This window comes from Episyrphus balteatus, chromosome 2 (genome assembly GCF_945859705.1).
Source record: "Episyrphus balteatus chromosome 2, idEpiBalt1.1, whole genome shotgun sequence".
Lineage (NCBI taxonomy): Eukaryota > Metazoa > Arthropoda > Insecta > Diptera > Syrphidae > Episyrphus > Episyrphus balteatus.
Window position 1 is genome coordinate 79257336 of NC_079135.1, and position 21511 is coordinate 79278846.

At 31.5% G+C, this 21511-nt stretch overlaps 3 protein-coding genes across 3 annotated transcripts; all 3 read right to left on the reverse strand.

Moving 5' to 3' along the window:
• Positions 1 to 431: 431 nt before the first annotated feature.
• On the reverse strand, positions 432 to 3435 carry LOC129908885 (carboxypeptidase Q-like). Its single transcript, XM_055985702.1, has 8 exons — positions 3184 to 3435; positions 2967 to 3113; positions 2458 to 2611; positions 2005 to 2254; positions 1842 to 1944; positions 1454 to 1780; positions 1164 to 1286; positions 432 to 611 (listed from the first exon to the last, which is right to left on the reverse strand). Exons 1-8 carry the CDS (start codon positions 3402 to 3404, stop codon positions 476 to 478), a joined length of 1461 nt encoding a protein of 486 aa, XP_055841677.1. The 5' UTR covers positions 3405 to 3435; the 3' UTR covers positions 432 to 475.
• Positions 3436 to 6630: 3195 nt separating this feature from the next.
• Positions 6631 to 10443, reverse strand: LOC129908870 (carboxypeptidase Q-like). The gene is made up of 8 exons (XM_055985685.1): positions 10193 to 10443; positions 9976 to 10122; positions 9526 to 9679; positions 9080 to 9329; positions 8870 to 8972; positions 8477 to 8803; positions 8256 to 8381; positions 6631 to 6784 (listed from the first exon to the last, which is right to left on the reverse strand). The coding sequence occupies exons 1-8, from the start codon at positions 10411 to 10413 to the stop codon at positions 6649 to 6651; spliced, it is 1464 nt and encodes a 487-aa protein (XP_055841660.1). The 5' UTR covers positions 10414 to 10443; the 3' UTR covers positions 6631 to 6648.
• Positions 10444 to 14595: 4152 nt separating this feature from the next.
• Positions 14596 to 19299, reverse strand: LOC129911657 (probable RNA-binding protein CG14230). Its single transcript, XM_055989520.1, has 4 exons — positions 19025 to 19299; positions 18666 to 18967; positions 14890 to 15913; positions 14596 to 14826 (listed from the first exon to the last, which is right to left on the reverse strand). The coding sequence occupies exons 1-4, from the start codon at positions 19215 to 19217 to the stop codon at positions 14669 to 14671; spliced, it is 1677 nt and encodes a 558-aa protein (XP_055845495.1). The 5' UTR covers positions 19218 to 19299; the 3' UTR covers positions 14596 to 14668.
• Positions 19300 to 21511: the final 2212 nt, after the last annotated feature.

Genomic DNA, 21511 nt, shown 5'->3' on the forward strand with positions numbered 1-21511 from the left:
TAGGCTCAATTGTGATGGACATTCCTGGCGTTATAAGTATAGCTCTGGATATATTTCTGGTTGAGCAGTGTCTGTTCCAGTGTTCTAAAATGGATAAAAGCATTTGAAAAGAAAGTGATTTTATGTCCACTTATTGGAGTTTGAGATGGATTCTAAGCTTAATAGTTTGTCTATTCTACATAAGTTCGGTATTAATAGCACATGTTTTCGTAATATTTTTGACACAACCATTCTAGTTCCACTTTAAACTTTCTGTTGCTTGAACATTGCGAATCATAGGGAAAGCTAGTGTATGATAAAAAAGGGTTTAAGGTGTAAGCCATGAACAAACAATTGGACCTCGGTTTTATTTAAATTGATAAAAAAAAACTTTGTAACTTAAATTTCTTCAAAAGTGACCTGAATCACTTGTCTTTTATTTTGTACACACCCTGAATTGAATTTTTATTAAAAATAAATCAAAGTAAATTTTATTTTAATTTTTAATAACTTTGGGAATATCAATACTTAAATCTGCAATGATATATGCAGTTGAAGCAAACAAGGCTACACCACGGTCCAAGCTGCCAGGATCCTCAACTAACATCGAATCACCTTGTGTATGATGGAACCTGTAAAAAAAATGTTTATTCTAAATAGATAAAATCATTTTTATTTTATTTGTAAAGTTAATCATGATATACCTAAATTTTGTTCCTATTAGTTGTTTAAAAAATGTAAGTAAATAAATAATGTCCATTAAGGCTCTTTTTTTGTTTGAAAATATAGCAATTTGTATACTCCTAGAGTAGGCCTTATAGACCAGTCAAATTAATTTTTGAAAAAAAATAGGAAATTATGGATTAATGATAAAGATTTGTATCGCAGCAGATGGCCTGATGTAGAAAAAAGGGGATGGCGTGAAAAATAGTGTTTTTAATGATTTCTGGCAAAAGAAACAAAAAACAAATTTTACATTGCCATACGAATATTGAAAAAAATGTCAAAAACGAACAAAATATTGACAAAATATTTAAATTCAAGATGCCGTCCAAAAGGTCAATTTTGCAAGAACAAAACAATCTGGGCTTGGTATGAGAAAAAAAATTTGGGGGTGGTATAAACTGAGAACTTGTTTAATACTTTTGTTATTATTCAAAATATGTGCCAACTTAAATACTTACCAAAAATATTTATCATTTTTGTTCAACAGTGAAGCTCCTGGAAATCCGCGATTAATCCAAACTGATAGATCAGGTGCACTAGCAGGTGTATCGAATTGTGTGGCGTTAAGAGGGATCATCAAGCTTGTAAAAAAATTAAATCAAATGAAATATGAATTGGGGCAGCTACAGTTGTTATAATATGTATTACATATACTGTTCATTTTTATACTCAAAATGTTTTTGCATTTTCATATCAAAAACCAAACACAAAAAAGAGTTTATAATAATTCACTATAGCTTAAACGTACCTTAAGATTTCTCTAAATATACACTCTGCTTCCTTATTTCCTGTAAAGGCTAATCCAACTGGATCAAATGTACCAGTATCTGATTCAATTAAAAAGTTGAATTCTTCAGCTTCATTTTTCTTATGTTCTCTCTCATATGCCTTAGCTCCATAATAACCATATTCCTCAGCAGTCCATAAAATAGATCGAATTGTTCGTTTTGGCCTGAGACCCATATCTTTAAGGAATTTCACAGCTTTCCATGAGATAAAAGCCCCACCTCCATCATCCATTGCTCCAACACCAACATCCCAACTATCCAAATGGCCTGACAATATAACCACAGACCTTGAGAGATTTTGCATAAATAGAAATGTATTTTGAAAGGAATATTGAATATAGTAGGTACTTGTTTGGAGACTTCGATCCCTGCAATTCAGATACTGTATTTCGTGAAGTGACTTGTTCTAAATTATAATCATCCATTTCTAGGTGAATTTGAACAGTTTCTCCTGTAATATAGTTTTAAGTGTTAAAGGCCAATCAAAAACTTCTAAAATTTTTGGCTTTACCTTCGTTATACATTCGCCAAATCATTTCGGCATCTTCAACTGTTATACATGCAGCTGGTATTTTCCTTACTCCTTGATCATACGTTTGCGAGCCAGTATGGGGTGATCCAATCGAAAATGGTGTTGCTGAACGTATTAGCGCAGCAATGGCACCTTTTTTTGAAGCTTCACTTGCACCGGATTTCCTGTAATTTGATGTTGCGCCATATCCTTCCCACTCGGGTGCAAATACAACAATTTTTCCCTTAACCTGTATGAATTATTGATTTTAAGAAACTACAGACACATTCTAACATTATAACAGTTTGTATAACAGATTATTTTACTATGGACTTTACACCCATCAGCATGTTAAACTGCCTTTCAGAACCCCATGAACAGCGATAAAAAACATTTATTATACACAAACTGTTATTTTGTTAACAGGCATCGACTAACGATCATATTACAAACCTTTGAATCGGGTAATTTTCGTAGCTCGTCAAAGGTTCGCACAGCCACCACATCAGCGATGATACCACCTTGGGGTGTTCCTACACTTGTTCCAAGTCCTAAAAGTCCTATCTTAGCCTTTCTTGGCAGAACCAGAGTAGCGCTTTCATAGCCCCTATTGAATAAATATGAATAATGAAATATTGCAAGGAATATTATGAATAGTATGAAAAAGCTTGGAACTTAAAAAGAACCCCTGAATAAATTTGATTTATTTATTAATTTACTCTACCAAACGATAAAGACAAACCATCAAACAAATCTGCACATTTATCAGCATTATCAACATTATCAGCGCAGACAGTAAATTTTGATCGTATTTGACTTTGAAAAATAATCACAGCAGAAGCAGATAAGCAATAATTATAACAATAAATATATTGGAAATTTATCTCAACGATTTATTACCAAATAGAATCTGTTGAATCTAGTACTTTTTTTAGTTAACAAGTACTATCCAGATAACCTACCTTATCCAATGAGGCACTTTAGCTTCTTCAGTATGAACATTTTCGAGTCCTTCATTTTTGAGCAAAGCTTCCATATAATCTATAGATTTCTCCAATGAATCTGATCCTGCCATTCTTGAACCAAATTTGTCCGTAAAGGTCTGAAGACTGATAGAAAAGTTAAAAGTATTAATTTCGATTGTTTAATTAACATTTCAAAATTAACCAAAACACAGACCTCTTATGGACTTCTCCTTTAAACTTGCCATTTAAAATCTGATCGGTTATTTTCAAAACTACATTTTTGTAACCACGTATTTCGTTTATTAAATTTTCTGATAAATTACATTCGTTTTCAACTTTTTCCTCAACTTTTTGAATTATAACATTAGATGAGGCCAATTGTAAGACTATTGCCGAGGTTATAAGTACAAAACGAAGAAGCATGCTTCCGTGCATGATGAAGCTTTAGAACTGAACTCTAACCAAACCAAATCGAATAGATAATTTATAAAATTCTATTACCAATAAATTGAATTTAGTTAGGCTTAGATTGCTGATATAGATATCGCATAAGTGACAACGATAAAACATTAGCCTATCACTTGAACATACACTGGCTGACATAGTTCTTCGTACGAATAATAAAAGCTCTACTGTTAATATCCTTTAAAGTGCACTTTATTACGAAATGTAATAATTAAAAAGGGATACATCAAAAATAGCATTTCACGTGTGGGATTGCAGTTTTATTGCAATCGCTTTGTATATTTCGTCTGCAAAGTTTAGTCAAAATCGTTTGAGCCGTTTTCGAGATATTTGGTATAAATTGAAAAAATTGTATGGGAGGTACACTTTCTAAGCGAGATATAAAAAAAATTAAAAAAAAAACAACTTTGAGAATTCCATAAAAATCATCTGTACCAAATTTGAAGAAAATCCGTCCACCCGTTTAGGCTGTGGAAAAGTGTACAAACGGACGGATGGAATTGCGAGACCCACTTTTTCGGAGTTCTCCATCATCGTAATGTTGGTTGTGACTAAAACCTTAATTTTTTTTCGACAAGAAACCAATACTTGCCCAATAGAGCAAGTACAAATATAAAAGTAGGTAACCATATGAAAAAATATTGGAAATTGAAATCTGTTAATCGTACGAAGAATTTTGTAGGCCAGTGTATGTATTTTTTGCCAAGTATTGGTCAAGTAGCGGTTTTATTGAAAACAAATTGAATGAAAACTTTTAATAGTCCAAAACAAGTGCTTAAAATTCTCATTTAGAGAAATAATGCTCGCACATTTTTATCATACCAGACATCCATTAGCAAAAAAAAAACGAAAAAGATAAGTCATAGAAATTTATTCTGAGGATTATAAGGCCAAATAAATCTTTCATATTTAGGGTGTTCCATTTCAAATCTAACGACTAGGTGACCGTGTGCAAAAATGTTTGTCTATTCCTAGGCTTAATTTAAGTAAAATTGAGAACAATTTGATAAAAAGATATATTGTGTCACTTTTTGTTAATAAACTGATGTATGTATAGAAAAATGATTGTTATGAGGTATGAGGTATAAATAATTATGTCTACCTCTACACACTAAAATATTGAAGACCTAAATCATTTCTAATTTATTGATTGAAAATATTATAAAATTTCATTATATTGTTTTTTTTTTTTAAGAAATTGCATGCAGTTTTTCGTTTTGTTATCCAAGTACGGCATGTGCGACAAGTGCGTCATGTGCGTCAAGTGCGACAGTAGGGGCAAATGCAACAACTGGAATGCTTCATGTTGGATGTTGCATTTTGTATGTTGCATGGTGGATGTTTCATGTGGAACGTGGGTTGTTGCATGTAGCATGTGGTAACTTGCATATTGTATTTTGGGAGACATGGGCCACATGTGCCACAAGTGCGACATGTGCGACATATGCGAAAAATGCGACATGGCAAGTATATGTATAAGACATGTGTGACATGCCCGAAACATACGCGGCGCCATGGTGGCATGGTCACACATGAAGCTGGGTTATCTTTTATTACTTAACATGTTTTAAGATAAAAAGCATTTTATTTTCAAACAATGGCATCGACAGTGTCTGAGCAGACATTATACAATAAGGTAACTATGCACACACGTTTTTTTTTAATGAAACAATGTAAAAAACTTGACTTTAATTTTTGTGTACCTATTATGCAATAACATGTGCCTATTGTTTTATTAATGTAAATATTATAAGAGGCATTTAATAAGGTTAAGATTATTTTTTTTTTTTCAAAACAATTTTACACTAAAATTTTGAGTATAAAAGCTCGTATTTCCGACTCAAATTATTCATTCGACTGCATTTGTACAAGAACTGTTTTAAAACCAATAATTTTAAAATGAAATACCACTTGATATTTTTGTTTGTGTTGGTAATTACCATTGCAGGAGTCATTGCAAAAAAACCTTGTAATGATAAATGTTGGCTGAACGAACGAAGGTATCGAGACGAAAGATGTCCTTTAAGTCCCAAATACTCTTATGAATTAGGAAGACTGGGAAGATGTTATTGCTGCAGCTCCTAAATGCGATTCTATAATATTTGTGTATTTTTCTGATATCTCTTTTTAATGCTTGAAATTAAACTTCATTTGAAAAAATATATAATTTTTAATTAACAATTAATAAATTTGTTTATATATGCAGTTTTTGAAAAAATTGCACATTCATCTTTGTTTGTAAAAAAAATTTTTCGATTTCTGAAAATATTTCAACATAGTGGTGTAAGGAACATTTTATAGAAGTTAAAAGAAAAAACAATTATGCACATATGCACACAGGGGTAGGTACATATATTTTAATGTTTCAGGTTGGGCGCGTATGACTGTCGGACTTTCAAGCATGTTCTCTATAGAGCTTCATATTTCTAGGAAACACATTAAGTAGAAAGTCCAAAATATTATCCTTTTTAAAGGTACATGCACAATAGAGTGTCCTGTCATTTTATGATTACTGTTGTTTTTGCTCCTATTTCATCAAAAGAGGTATCAAAAGTTGCGTATTAACGAGTAGCTTTAAATAAGATCTTACTTTTTAATTTGACCATTACTTTTCGGGCTTCAAAAGCCTTTAAAGGATAAGGATAGGTTATTTATATAATCGGTGGTAGAGACCCAAAAGTTATCTTGAAATTAAAAAGTAAGTATACCCTCAAGTCTTTTCTTCAATACGCATGCTTGAAACCTCTTACGATATAATAGACTCGTGAAAAGAATTCATTTTTACGCGTTTCTATTCAAAAAGGGTATCAAAAGTTTTGCTTTAAAGTCTGAACTTTATAAATATATTAAATTTACGGGTCTATTTAATCTTAAGAGGTCTCAAAAGTTGAGTATTGAAGAGAAGACTCTGAGGGTATACTTATTTTTTAAATTTGAGGTAACTTTTGGGCCTCTACCAGCGATTGTATAAATACCATGTGTTTATCCTTTAAAGACTTTTAAAGCTCGAAAAGTTATGTTTAAATTCAAAAGTAATATCATCTTAAAAGCTGCTTGTTAATGCACAACTTTTGATACCTCTTTCGATAAAATAGGAGCAAAAACAAAAATCAGCATGAAATGACGGGACCCTCTAATGCACATTCTATTCTGTTAAGCTACTTAGTTTCATTCAAAGTTCAATAAAAATTCAATATTCTTTATTTATTTCTAATTAATTTTTAATTTCTTTGGGAATATCAACGCTTAAATCCGCAATTATATATGCAGTTGAAGCAAACAATGCTACACAACGGTCCAAGCTGTCAGGATCCTCAACCAACATCCTATCACCTTCTGTATGATGGAACCTAGAAAAAAAATTACGTTTTTTATTTAATGCACAATAAAAGGCAATTTTATCAACTTATATTTAATTTTTTTTGTTCATTCAAACATAATATTAAAAAAAAGTTGTTATTTAAACAATTCGGAGAGTGATTATGATTAATTAATGATCATTAATTAATCATAAAAATCCCAAAAAACTTCTATAGCTCAAAAATAGGAGCTGGTCGAAATTCTTTGAATTCGGATTCAAAATCAGCATACTAAAATCTATTAGAAAAGTACACTTTTGTTCTTGGGAGAAAGAAATATGAATTTTTAATGATCAGTTTCTTTATGGTAAGATATGCCAAACCTACTTAACTAACTTAAATTATGATATCTCGAATAAGAAAAGTAATATTGAGGAAATTGAAACTGAATTTGAAAGAAAAAAAAAATCTTGTGTAAACCGTGACTAGTTTAGTTGAAAAAGTTTACATTACGCCAACATATTGCTTCAAAAACAGCAAAAAAATGGGTTTTCGAGATTTTCTAACGGCAATATCCTAAAAACTTGACGTGCTAGGCCAATTTTGACTTCGAATTCGGACAAAAATCCTTTAGAAAAGTATAGTTTCATTAAAAGGAGGATTTCGTGTCGAATTTTATTATTGTTGTTTTAGTCTCATATGATTAATGCTCTTCAACTCTTTCATCATTTTTGCTTGCTTAAAATTATGAGTTTTTCAGTAGTTCCTTTTTTCAAAGCCATATTTTGAAAACTATTTACTCCACTCCACAAGGACGGATTTTAGGATCCAGTTGTAAAAATGTTTACTGGTTTTAAGACCGTGTTACAAAATATGTAATTACCTTTAAAGTTAAAATAATCGAAAACTGACAAAATTCGATTTTTTGGCTTTTGTTATAAGGTGCAAAACTTGGAAGCATGGGAACTTATTTGACTTCAACAACAGCATCATTAAAATATAAGTCTATGTGAGTACCCGTGAAATAGCTCTAAACTTGTTAGTAGTACACACAAAAGTTGTTATTGTTTTATACAAAACCTTCAATATAAATTGATTTGCACGAGCAGTTTTAGATCAAGTATGAAAATTTGAAATGTTTTTTGTTAAAAAAATATATAAACGATGTGATGAGTCTGTTAATTTTTTTTTTAATTTCCAATTAAAATCACGGGAATCAGCCACTGGCGTTTAGCTATGTGTGACTCTTGTTTAACTTTGTGTAGCCAATTAATTAGACTTAATTTGATAAACAAAATGAAAGCATTGAACTTGTCAGCATCGAACAATTTTAACATTCCTAAATCAGTGGCTTTAAACTTCGTAATGCGTCATGTAACCTTTCAACTTAGTTAAGGCTGAAACTCACTACGCACATCAGACGGAAGTAGTGCCATACCTTTCTCTCTAGCAAGTAGATACTGATACTCTACCATCTACAATAAAACAGGAAAGACTTTTGTTAATGTACTAGTATACTTACCAAAAATATTTATCATTTTTGTTCAAAAGTGAAGCTCCTGGAAATCCACGATTAAGCCAAACTGATATATCAGGTCCACCATCAGCTGGTGTCTCAAATTGTGTTGCGTTAAGAGGGGCCATCAAGCTTAAAATAAATGACAATATGAATAAGAAATAAATTAATGCTCAGACTTTGTGCATTTGAAAGTTAATATAAGGTGAAAGTTAGATTCAACATACTTTAAAACTTCTCTAAATATGCATTCAGCTTCCTTATTTCCAGTGAAGTCTAATCCAACTGGATCGAAGGTACCAGTATCCGATTCAATAAAAAAGTTAAATTCTTCAGCTTCATTTTCCTTATGTGTTCTTTGATATTCCTTAGCACCATAATAACCATATTCTTCACCAGTCCATAAAACAGATCGAATTGTACGTTTTGGTCTGAGACCCATTTCTTTAAGGAATTTCACAGCTTTCCATGAGATAAAAGCACCACCTCCATCATCCATTGCTCCAACACCAACATCCCAACTATCTAAATGGCCTGACAATATAACCACTGACCTTGAGGGATAAGAAATAGATTTTGAATAAACAAAATTATTCTTTGATAAAAACATTGATTTTTACTTGTTTGGGGATTTTGTTCCTTGCAATTCAGAGACTGTATTACGTGAAGTAACTGGTTCTAAATTATAGTCATCCATTTCGAGGCGAATTTGAACAGTTTCACCTGTAAAATAATTATAAATTTGTAAGCGAGAATTCGAAGGAAAAAGTGGTCAAGACTGTCTTATAGGCGATGACCTTTTTATATGATATCCACAATTATTTTTGTACCTTCATTATACATTCGCAAGATCATTTCGGCATCTTCAACTGTTATACAAGCTGCAGGTATTTTTCTAACTCCTTGGGCGTATGTTTGTGAGCCGGTATGTGGTGATCCAATTGAAAATGGTGTTGCTGAACGAATTAAAGCGGCAATAGCACCTTTTTTCGAAGCTTCCGTTGCACCAGATCCTCTATAACTTGCTGTTGCTCCATATCCTTGCCAAGTGGGAGCAAAAACAACAATTTTTCCCTTAACCTTAAGGAAGAATATTAAAAAATTAAAGCGATAAGCTTTTATAAATGCTTTACATTGACGTAATATTTAAAGACTTAATTCATCACGCGAAATAACCAACTATCAGTTTTCAAAAGAATTTCGAGCATTGTAAAGAAACTTATTGAAACTTGTTGATTACATTTTTGTTATACACACTATGACTATGACAACAAACCTCTGAATCGGGTAATTTTCGCAGTTCGTCAAAGGTCCGAACAGCCACAACTTCTCCGATAATTCCACCTCGAGGTGTTCCAACACTTGTACCAAGTCCTAAAATTTCTATTTTTGCCTTCCTGGGTAAAACCAGACTAGCTGCCTCAAAGCCCCTATTAAAAAAAATTAATGAAAAATGAGTAGAAGAGAAATAAATTATAATATATTGTAGCCTGCATTAAAAAAAAAACTTCAAAAGATCCGGCGAATAAAGTTTATTTATTGATTTTTTAAATCATAACAAAAGCCAAACAAATCTGTAAATTTCGATCGAATTTATTTTTGAAAAAAATAATCACAGCAGATAAGCAGTAATAATCATAAATATTGTAAATTTATCTCAACGATTTATAACCAAATTTATCTACTGAACTTAAGTTAGTTCGATAGTATCATTCAGATAACCTACCTTATCCAATGAGGCACTTTAGCTTCTTCGGTATGGACATTTTCAAGTCCTTCATTTTTAAGCAGAGCTTCCATGTAGTCTATAGATTTTTCCAATGAATCTGAACCTGCCATTCTTGAGCCAAACTTATCCGTAAAGGTTTGGAGACTGATAGAAAAATTAAAAGTTTTAAACCCGATTGATTGATAAACAATTAAAAGTAATCAAAAACACAGACCTCTTATGGACTTCTCCTTTAAACTTGCCATTGAGAATATGATCGGTTATTTTCAAAACTACATTTTTGTATCCACGTATTTCGTTAATTAAGTCTTCTGATAAATTACATTCGTTTTCAACTTTTTCCTCGATTTTTTCTACTATAACATTAGATGAGGCAATTTGTAGCACCATTGCCGAGATTATAAACACAAAACGTAGAAACATGCTTCCGTGCATGATGAAGCTTTAGAACTGAACTCTAACCAAACCAAATCGAATAGATAATATATAAAATTCTATCAACAATTGAAGTTAATTAGGCTTAGATTGCTGATATCGCATAAGCAACGATGACAATAAACGGCAGCCTATCGCTTGAATATATTATTTGGTGCTCTGCTATTGGTCAAGTATTGGTTTAATGAAAATAAAGAAGAAATAAAACTTTTCAAATATATCCTTTTTGGGATAGGTATATAGTTGGGCCAAACATTTACGTCCGATAATTTTATCCTTAATTAGAGATCATTGGTTGAGTAACAATTTGTTGGGTCGTTTATTAGGCAATAAGAAATTCGACAAGAATATTATAAATATTTTTTGAAAATCGTTACTATTTTTAATGGGTTTTTTAGATGAAATTTTGTCAATTGTTAAACAAAAACAAAAGAATGTTAATTTCATGATTCAGTACAAAAATACCTACCGTTTGTCACAAACAATGCTATATTTGGACATTTTTGAAATTTGGCCATTTTTTTTACGGTAATGGCAAAAAAAAATAAGACAACCTATTAACCTTCATTTTGGGCCAAAATCATTTTTTAGGGAATTAGTTGGACCTCAAATGCTATTTCTATAAACAAAAAAATTAAGATTAAACATTTCGTCGCCCTAGTATTGAAATGCCGTATACGCCATTTTTACATTTTTGGGAAATCGCATTTAAATGTTCGGAAGATAATTGCGAAAGAACTAACCGCTGGTATTTTTTGATATTTAAGTATGATATATAATTAAAATGTGTCTTTTATATACATGTTATTGGACATCTGCAATTCGTTTAGTTTTCAAAATATTTAAATTTTTGTCCAAAATGAGTTTGCCGTATACTACTCTTTTATTCATATACACGTACGTCAAAAAAAAAAAAACCATAACGTACGTCAAAACAATTCTCAAAATTTTCTTGCATTGCATGAAAAATTTGACGTAAATGCCAAAATTTCTTGTTTTTGTCAAAACAATAGTGAATATCTTTGCAACGAAAAAAGCTAGAAAAAAATGGATAGCAGATTTGAAAAGAGCAACTTCGAAAACATTCGATTGCATACCTAGTTCAAAAAATGCAATTTGGCACTCCAATACTAGGGCGACGATTTAATCTTTTTATATTAAACCTTTAACAATTGTTTTACGTGCAATTACATGCGACAGACGTGCATGTCGTCGGTGTTCGTTATTAAAATCGCTTATTCGTTATTGTACTGTGTACTCGTACTACTGAAAATGATTAGAGCCATTAGATAGAGTAGTGTTTCTGTTGATTTCCCTTGCAAATTCTTATCGTATCGATGCTGGTTCGCTTCTTCTTAAATTGATTCCAAATTTTGCATTTTCTTATTGAGGTTTCTAAATGCATTTACGTACTTAGCGTTCGAACAGGTAGATTTGGTGGCGATTTCCTAAAATATGTATTATATTGAATGAAAAGGATATTGTTCAGGTTTTTGCGGTTATTGGCTAGATTTACACATTGAAATTACACGGAAAATTTAATTGGAAATTCTTATTCAACCCTAGCCATATAAATCTTGGAAAAAAATTTTGACCCGATTCCCATTATCGTATCGAACTGAACTTTGTACACATATGAAGTTTGGATTGCAACGCAATATTTTGGGGTCCGAACTCAGGGGAGGGGCATTGGGGGGTTGAAACACCCCAAATCTATTTTATCCCATTCTAAATATCGCAAAAGCTTTTGTAGGTAAATTGCAAGAGAAGGGCTTTGGGAGCTCATACCACCCAAGCAAATTATCATCTTCTTTCAAATATTATACGACTAAAAAGTAAAAAAATAAAGCAGATTAGATTAGATTACCAAGCAACAAAACATATAAAATAATTAAATTGACTCCATGGAGTCCCTTTAAATGCCGTCCAAGGGCTCCGGTTGTTCCACCGGGACAAGAAAAACGGTTGTTTTGTTGTGAACTACATAAGTCACAGTAGGCATTTGTCCCTTCTCGGTGGGCATATTGCCATACCCAACTCCTTGGCTTCATATTTTAGTTTTATTTTAAAATTTATTTTGATTGAATTTGTCGCTTTATTTATAAAACACCTTTTACACTTTCACTATGAACTTAGTAAACCATATGATCTTCAAATAAACGGTGATTAACAAAAAAAAAAAAAAAACATGTAACAGTTGGTACACTTTCTTCTGAGAAAGACACAGTAGGCAATATGCAAATATATCTTGGAAAAATTTATTAGCTTTTTTTTAATGAAAAGGCACATCATTATTTTTAATTTTTGAATAAATTATTTATAAGGTCTTCAAAAAGTTCAAATACTATTTTTCCAATTCGAACTATTTATTTGCACAATAATCTTCAGTTGTTTAGTTTTAAAAACTTTTATTTTACCCCCAAAAAGCAAAAAAATCATTTTGTTTCGTATTTACACGTGTAAATATAAATACACGTGTATTTAATAAATACACGTGTAAATAAGATACACGTGTAAACGTTTTTTAGATACACGTGTACACGTGTATCGGGTACACGTGTAATTAAATACACGAACAAAATCGTAGGCTCTAATACGAACATACATTCATGTCTAATGTCTAGGTTTGTACTCAAAATTTTTTGTTGGCCGAGGTAAATAATAAATCACACTTAGGAATCGAATAAGTTTGCAAATATACTCTTTTGGACATTCTATATGGTAAGTCTCTGATATTTGACTTAAGGGGTTTTTGAAAAAAAACAATTCAATTAAAGGGCGCCCGAGTAGGTGGCCATGGCACAGAGGAATAGGTAGTTGACTGCATAGCCCACTTAGTGGGTTCGAGTCCAAGAGATTCTCAGAAGTTTTTCTCAAATCGCCAGCTTAACTGAAGCCACCTGTGCGATAACTTAAGACAATTTTCAACTATATCTTCCCTCTGTACAACGTAGTTATGTGTTATATTGTGGGTAAAAACCCAAAACCACGAATCTGCAAAATTGTAGTTTTGAGAAAAACAGCTTCAAAGATAACAAGTAAAATTACGCATGAAAGTGAAAATGTTCAAAAACACAGATTTGCTATTACGGCGCGGCGTTGCGTTGTGCTCCCTCTTCTTTGACTTTCTGTGTTATATTAATGTGTTTGTTGTATCAGCCAATAGATTAAGTTTCTATGGCAGCAGTGTCTCTAATTCATAAGATTTAGAAAATATAACTTATTTATATATTAAAATTGGTCACTGTGGCGTATGCGTAATTTTTTTTTTCTATAGGAAAACAGTTTCATACTTCTGATTATCATACCATACTTCTGACTATAGCAGAATTTTGAAACTTGGTTGAAAGGTAGAGCTGGTATTTATTTAAACAATGGTATGAGATTTATGGATATTTATGGGAGTTTATAGAGCGCTTCGGATAATTGTAAAGTCTTATAACTTGTAAGAACAATAGTTTATAAATAGAATATATTTTAGATTTTCTACCCAGAGAACTAGGTAGGTACCTACTCACCCATTTTGACGTAAGTGTAACACTTTTAGGTTTCTTATCATCTTAAAACCATGAAATTTAACAATCTTGAGATTTTGCACGAAAGTAGCCTGAATATTCGCTCACATCACCAACTTTATGACAGTATATTAAAACAAAATTTGAATGGAAAATATATTTTTTCTTCAAAGTCTCATGGTCTCATTTTAAAGCTTTTTACTTTGAATTGTTGATAAAAACATAAAAATGCATACAATATTATTAGAGCTATCCGTCAGTAAATTGCATTTAATTTTTTTTTTTAATGTTAGATTTTCCAAATACTCTCTGTTTCAATTTCAGTCTTTTTTTTTTTCTTACAAACTTCATTTATGTTGATTGGATCTTTATAAAGTGAACGCATTTTTAAGTTCTTTCCATTGACTTAAAGCTATTTTCAAGCTTTTCAGTGTTACCATTAACATTCATGTATGTCTATTACATCCTGAGAAATTTTCGTTTTAACAGAATGCAAAGTTTGATTCCATTTTTGTGCTCAATTTTTTCATCTCTACAATTCCATAAACGCAATATTCATTGTTACTTCACTTTATCCACAGAAGGTGAATAGACTATACAATTTCGCAAATTCTACGTTACCATTCATAACTCAACCAACAAACTTAAAAAAAATAAAAGAAAAAATCTTTTCAATTATTACGGTACTTTTAATTTTTTTTAAAATAAAATATAAAAAATGTATTAACAATTTATTATTCCTATCTTCCACGTATCGACTTCTGTTTTCCTATGCCTTTAAGTTGTTTCTTCGATCTGGTTATCTTTCTGTTAATTATATTTTTAAGTTTATCTTTAACTTCGTCATAGTTTTCAATCTTCTCTGACTGCTTATTCGTTCGGAAAAATGATTTGCCTTCTATATAAAATAAAAATAAAAAAAATTAAAGAAAAAAAATTTTAATGTAATTGAAAAACAAACCTTTTAATCTAACATCGTTCCTTGGAATGAAAAACGATTCAACATACAATTTCGCTTTATTGTCATCTTTCGTTTCTTTGCTTTTCTTCTTTTGTCCCTCCTCACTTTCATGCTGTGTTTTGCCTTCTTGTTCATTTTCCGATTCAGAGGATGAATCATATGAAAAAGGATTCAATGCACCAGTTTTGTCGGTTTTACTTATCAGAATTTTTTCTTTTGATGATCGTTCTTCATTTAGTTCATTCTCATCTGAGCCTCGTCCAAACATACTGAGTAAACTGAACCCATCTCCTCTTGTTTTCAAAGAGTTCGTTAGATTATCACTGACCATGTAGAAAACTTCTTTTGATACTTTCTTCTCTTCAGGCTGGGGAATAATATTTTCATCATCTTCATCCATTGGCTCAGCAGTTTTAGGTTGGACCAAGAAATGTTCTTGATTTTCTTTGGATGGATCATAACGCAACATATTCAATTTGGTCTTTCCATGACCTTTGGCTTGGGAAGTATTGGATACTTTGCTACCCACAACTTGCTCCAAGATCCCATATTGCCAATCTCTTTCACTATTTTCATTTACAACGGGAGGTTCATCTTCATCGTCGATTTTGTCAACAAACTTGCTGTCAATTTTAAAACGAGGATCCAAACTCATTTTTGATTGCAGTTTCATAAGAGCAGCCCCACGAGATCCCTCGTATTCAGGCTTCACGGCGAAGGCATTAGCATTGGAATCATCCTCTTGGTCTGAGTCATCTTCAAATAGTTTTTTTCCATTTGAAGGTTTCTCTTCGTCTTTTTCTTCATCATCGTTGTCGAAGAAGATTTGTTTATTTTTAGAATTGTCCACAGATGCTAGAGATTTTTGAATCAATGACTTTTGTAGTTGATACTGGTTCTTCTTCTTGTTGACCGATTCTTTACGTTTTTTGTCGGAGTCGAATGACTTCTCGCTAAGAATCTTTGTCTCTTTTTTCTTCCCTATTACAGTGATAGGGCTACAGTTGGTACTTTCGATGACAATCTAAATGAAAACAGAAATGTTTAAGAAATTTTTCGATTTCGAGAGCAGCAAGTGAAGGCTAGGCTTGCCAACTTTTTTAAAAAAGAATAGAGTATATTTGATTTCAGAGACGAAAAAGAGTACTTTTGAAAAAAGAATAGTACCATTTATTTCAAGTCTAGAAAATTTATTTTTTTGTAATTTTTGCAGTATATAACAATTTTTATGTTGTTTTTTAAAATATGTCTCATTTACTTGAATACTGTCATAACTCAAAAATCACCAATTTTGAGTTATTAATGCAGAAGTTATTGGAATAAAGTAATCTTTACCTTAACTTTTTACAAGAAACAATCTAAATTTTTGAGGTCTTAAACAAAATGAGTAAAATAGAGAGCAAAGTTAAAAACAAAACCCTTTTAAACTTTTCTAACTCTGAATTTTGAAAAAAAATAATGAAAAATGTCAAAAATCGACCAAGATTCAATATACTTCAACTTAATTTAAATAAAAAAATTTCAAATGAAAAATATTTGCATTGAAAAAAAAAATTTATTGCAAATACAAATATTTTGCATATCTTAATGTTATTGCAATTAAAAAAAAGATGCATTGGAAATGATTTTTTTTGCAAATAAATTTTGTTTGCATAAAAAAATCAGTGCAAATGTGTACAGTAAGTATTTTTTTTTTAATATTTGAAAGAATTTGTTGGAATTTCGATTATTTGATCTTGCTTTAGAAGGCTTGGCACCGAAGGGTACTTCGGTACCAGTAGGTACGGGTAATTGTATGAAAAAAAATTCCAAACTGGAACATAAAGATTCAGCTGTGGAAATTTTTTCATACATTTACCCGTACCGCTATCGCATGTACCCTTCGGTGGGGCCAAGTTTAGATATTTCAACTATAATATAATATATAAAGCCTAGTACGCACCTGAAGCGAAACGATATTTTCCATACAAAAATTCGATAGCGAAATCTTGAACGAAATTAAATTTGTTTCGTTTTTTACCGACTTCCAAAAAAAAAGGAGGTATTTAATTCGTCTTTTTTTTTTTTGTTACCTCATAACTTTGGACTGAATGAACCAATTTTGATAATTCTTTTTGTATTGGATAGCTATTGGCTGCAATGTAGTTTTTCACAATTTCAATTTCGTTCAGTTCTGGCCATAAGAACTATTAGAAAAACCATTAAACTATAAGCCATGCAAGTTGGTCTTGTTTTTTGATAAAAATGATTATTGTTTTTAAACTAATTTTCTGATATTTTTCCTCGAATTTTTGTATATGTATTTTTATTATTTTTACTTTGCTATAATGCCCGATGGTATTTTTTTTTTGTTTGCATGTTCACTGTTGACTTTGGAGACTTCAAAATTTTTCGTTTCGCTCCAACGGCATACCACGCTAAAGAGCCGTTTGCTGAATCGGAACTTATTTATGTTTTACATAAATCCTTATGTGACAGTTTACGCAAAAGGAAAAAGTAGAGAATACGAGCTCATGCTCAACTTAAACTATTTTCGTTTCAGCAAATGGCCCTTAATGTCTAAAGCCTAGAACATACTTGGTAAAGCAAGTCGTGAAGTGAATCCATACATTTTTTTGATCACCCGTGAAATTTCGTGGTGAAAAAAAAATTGAAGAGTTTTGCTTCACGACGTGAAGTAGCTCACGTGCAAAATGAACGGCAATCTCTTTCACTCGTGCATCTACTCTCCTTATATATTTTTCGAAAAAAATCTATTTGAAAATTGAACACAAAAAAAATGTTATGAATTCACTTCACGACTTGCTTTACAAGTATGTACATTTTTTCTGTAGAAGATCAAAGAACATATTAATATTTGAGTTAAGCTTGTTGTTTCTTTTCATTTCGATGAATTATATTGATGACTGCAAAAGTTATAACTGTTCAAAATTGTAAGGTCAAGAAAAATAGCATCAGTTGCGATTAATTTTTTTCTATAAAAAACAAAGTTTAAGTTTTTTCAAAATAGCTTTTTTCCTTACTTTGATTCAATCTCATTCCAAATAGAATTTAAAAATAAATAAAATTTTTAGTCTGACTAAGAACCAAACACAAAACAAACAGGTCCTACTAAAACAACAATTATTAATTAAATTATCGCGTTTTGTACTCTTTAAATTAAAATTGTTCAAATTTAGAAATATAAGGCGAGTATTTTAAGCCTCGTTTTTAAACAAATAATAAAATTTGTTTGATTCAATTATCTTTAGAAATATGAAAGTGTGAATTTGTGAACGTTGAGACGTTGATTGATTGATTGTTATTTGTGGTGTAAGATGCACTGCGACCTATAAGATCTATTGTGCCCCCCTTTTAATCTAGCTGAGTTGGTTCAGGAAATTGAGTATTTGGGGTATTTTCAAAGAGTGTAATTTGTCCTCTTCGACCAGGTTCCGAGCCATGTGTTTTAATCCTTCGTGTATTAGTGCGTCGCAACTACCCAGAATGTGTCTGGTGTCTCTTCTTTTTCGCTACAGAATCTACATGTTGCACTATTTATAAAGCCCAAAATATGTAGGTGCCTTTTTAACTTACAGTGGCCCGTGAAAAGCCCAGTGATTAACCTTAGATTGTTCCTACTTAGACTGATTCATGATTTGAAACGCTCTTGGTTGTAGTTCCCGAGAAGCATTATCGCTTGTCTCAGTTTTGGTAGTCAGCCTCCTTGTTCCCTGGACACCAATGTTCCTAGGGAACTCTAGGTGAAGATGTCTTTTAAAAGAATTGTTATTTACCTTTCCATTTCGCATAGAATTAGCAGCTCTTTTCTTTGTAATCAATGTGGGTTCACCATCATCGAATGGATTATCATTTGTATCATCAGCCTCGGCGACATCGTCGATGTTGAATACCTTTTTCGAGTTATTTTGGCTCTGAGCGAATGGCTGTTTAAGTTCAAAGTTATTGTTGGTAGTTTTGGATTTGGTTTTTGTATTTTCTTCTCGTTCTCGTTTGAGACGTTCCAAGAAACTTTCTTTTGCCACAGAAACTCGTACATTTTCACCATTTATTTTTTTCGAGTTAACTTTTCTTATACCTTTAAAGGAAAATTAATAACATGACAAAGTTAAATTAAATATATTTGAGAACTTACAAAAATCAACATCGCCATCGTAAAGATTTAACGTAATAAAAGCTAAAAGTTTTACATTGCCAGGATCAACTAAACTTTCTTTTGCCTTAAGTTCAACACTTGTTACATCGCCAAAATCTTTAAATGCATTTTTAACTTCATTTTCACTTGTACCGGCTGGTAAATTTCCAATAAAAAATCTTTGAGACTGCATCGAAAAGTTTTTCAGTTTTTATTTATTTCTTTTTTTAGTAGCAGTGCACGTGCAAGGATGAGAAATGTCATAACAAAAATGTCAGCGATGGCTCCGAATTACTCCGAAATCCGAAAGTCAAAAAGGTTTGTTTGTTTTTATGAATGGGTGCGTTCACGTACCGATCCAAGGGTATCCGGATACCTTTGTGTTGTTGTAATCCCATATAAATCTCAGCTGATCATAAAGCCTTAAATACATTGGCTCAAAAAGTGAAAATTTTCAAACGCATTTTTGTATAGTTTTTCGGGCTAGAAAATTAAAACAAATGATGCAGAAAGCTTATTTTATGGTCTAAAAAACAATTTGTATACTCTTTTTCACAAAACAATTGCGCTAGCCAGAAAAAAATATTTTCACTTTTGTACTTTTTCAAAAATATGTAGTTAAGCCTTAAACATGTGTTGACAAGCAAAAAAATCCAAAAGTATCCTAAAAATTTTTGGATTCTCGTGTATCTTATGGGAGATTTGAAGAACAGCTGATTCGTGTTCACAAACGTATCGGATACTTAGGTATCTTGCATAGGGTATCTGTGCGTACGTGAACGCACCCAATGATTCAATAGGTGTGTTTTTTATTACAACCGGTCTTAACTAGACAAAAAAAACGCAGTCTGGGCTAAGCAATTTACATGTTAAATACAACAACACCTTAGCCCCTTGGGCTTAGTTGTTTAGCCCGGGGATTTCTCTGGGCTTAACTTTTTGAAGAGTTTTAAATCTGTGCTACCAAAGAAATTTTTCATAAATTGTTTAGAATTTGTTTAAAAACGTGAAAACTCACGTTTGGAAGGACAAAATGTATTAAAATAGTTTTACTAGCATACATTTTTGTATCTCTTTGTAAAACATACATGAAAAATACAAGAAAATGACGAAAGCGAAAAATATGACAACTCTAAATTTTTGTTGTGTCTGCTGTTTTCGGAACATTCAATATACAGTGCTGCCAAGATTTCAGGTTAAGCCCCGAGGCGTTTTTTTTGTCCAGTTAAAACCGGTGGTAATAAAAAACACACCTAATATTTATTATACCGGAAACACATTAATCTATTTGCAAGAGGAAAATTGCTTTTTTAAAAAAAAACTTTTATTCCTAGTTTTTACTAGACATAGAGAAAATTGGCAAAAATGTAAGCTGAACCAATATTTAATCCGTGGTTCAGCAAATTTTATCTTCTGGTACAAGGTTCATGTTATTTGTTTTTGGAAAAAACTACAAAAATAATTTTTTAAACCAAAAAATAATAATACAAAAAATAATAATGTATTCATTGAATACTCCTATAAAAATTTATAGGAGTACCCAACTAACATTTCAGCCTCGGTTAAGGTATTACAAAAGCTACATTTCAGCTTCTTTTAAACTTTAGTAAAGTTGTTGGGCATGGAAAAAGGAGAACGTTATACAAATTTGACCCTCTATAAGGATCTTAAACGAAGCTTTACCGAAGCTCTACCGAAGCTTTGAGATTTGACAGATAGCTTCGGAAGAGCTTGTATATCTCTTTAATACATGTCTTATCGAAATTAAAAAAAAAAACTACAAAAACAAAAAAGAATTCTTTTTTAACTGGTTTTTAACCATGAATTTTATCTTTTGATCTGATATTATATATAACATTCCATTAGTTTTATTAATAATAATTTTAAAAGTATATAATTTTTTTACCACACCCAGGAATCGAACTTCGTATCTGCTTGGTGGTAGTCCACCACTCTACCCACTCGGCCATCCTAGTATATTCATTAATGAAATCAAAAACTTAATCAGTTCAAATAGCAAAAAAAATGTCCGAGCTAAATTATTCAATGTCAAAACCAAAAAGTGTCTGAGCTGGATTATTTAATATCAAAACCAAAAATCAAATACAAAACTTGATAATTTCTGTAAAGCTTCTATAAATTCATTAAACAGGCTAATAAGAAAAACAAGTTTTTTTCGTTTAAGTTTCTTTAATAGTATTTAAATAACTTATTAGAAGTTGTTAAACAAGTCCGAACTTCTATAAGCAGTTAAATTCTGAAGCAAGCTCAATACAAGCTGTATACAAAGTAGAACCTACGAGATTTCAATTTATAGAAGCTGTTGTGCTAGTTGGGTATTCATTGAATACTCCTAGAATTTTTTTACCGGCACGCAACGGTTTAAACTCTGGGTAAAGCCTTAACTACAAAGACCTAAGCTTTCTTCATCATTATTTAAAGTTTTGCGGTCGGAAAACTATCACAAAATGAGTTTGAAAATTTTCC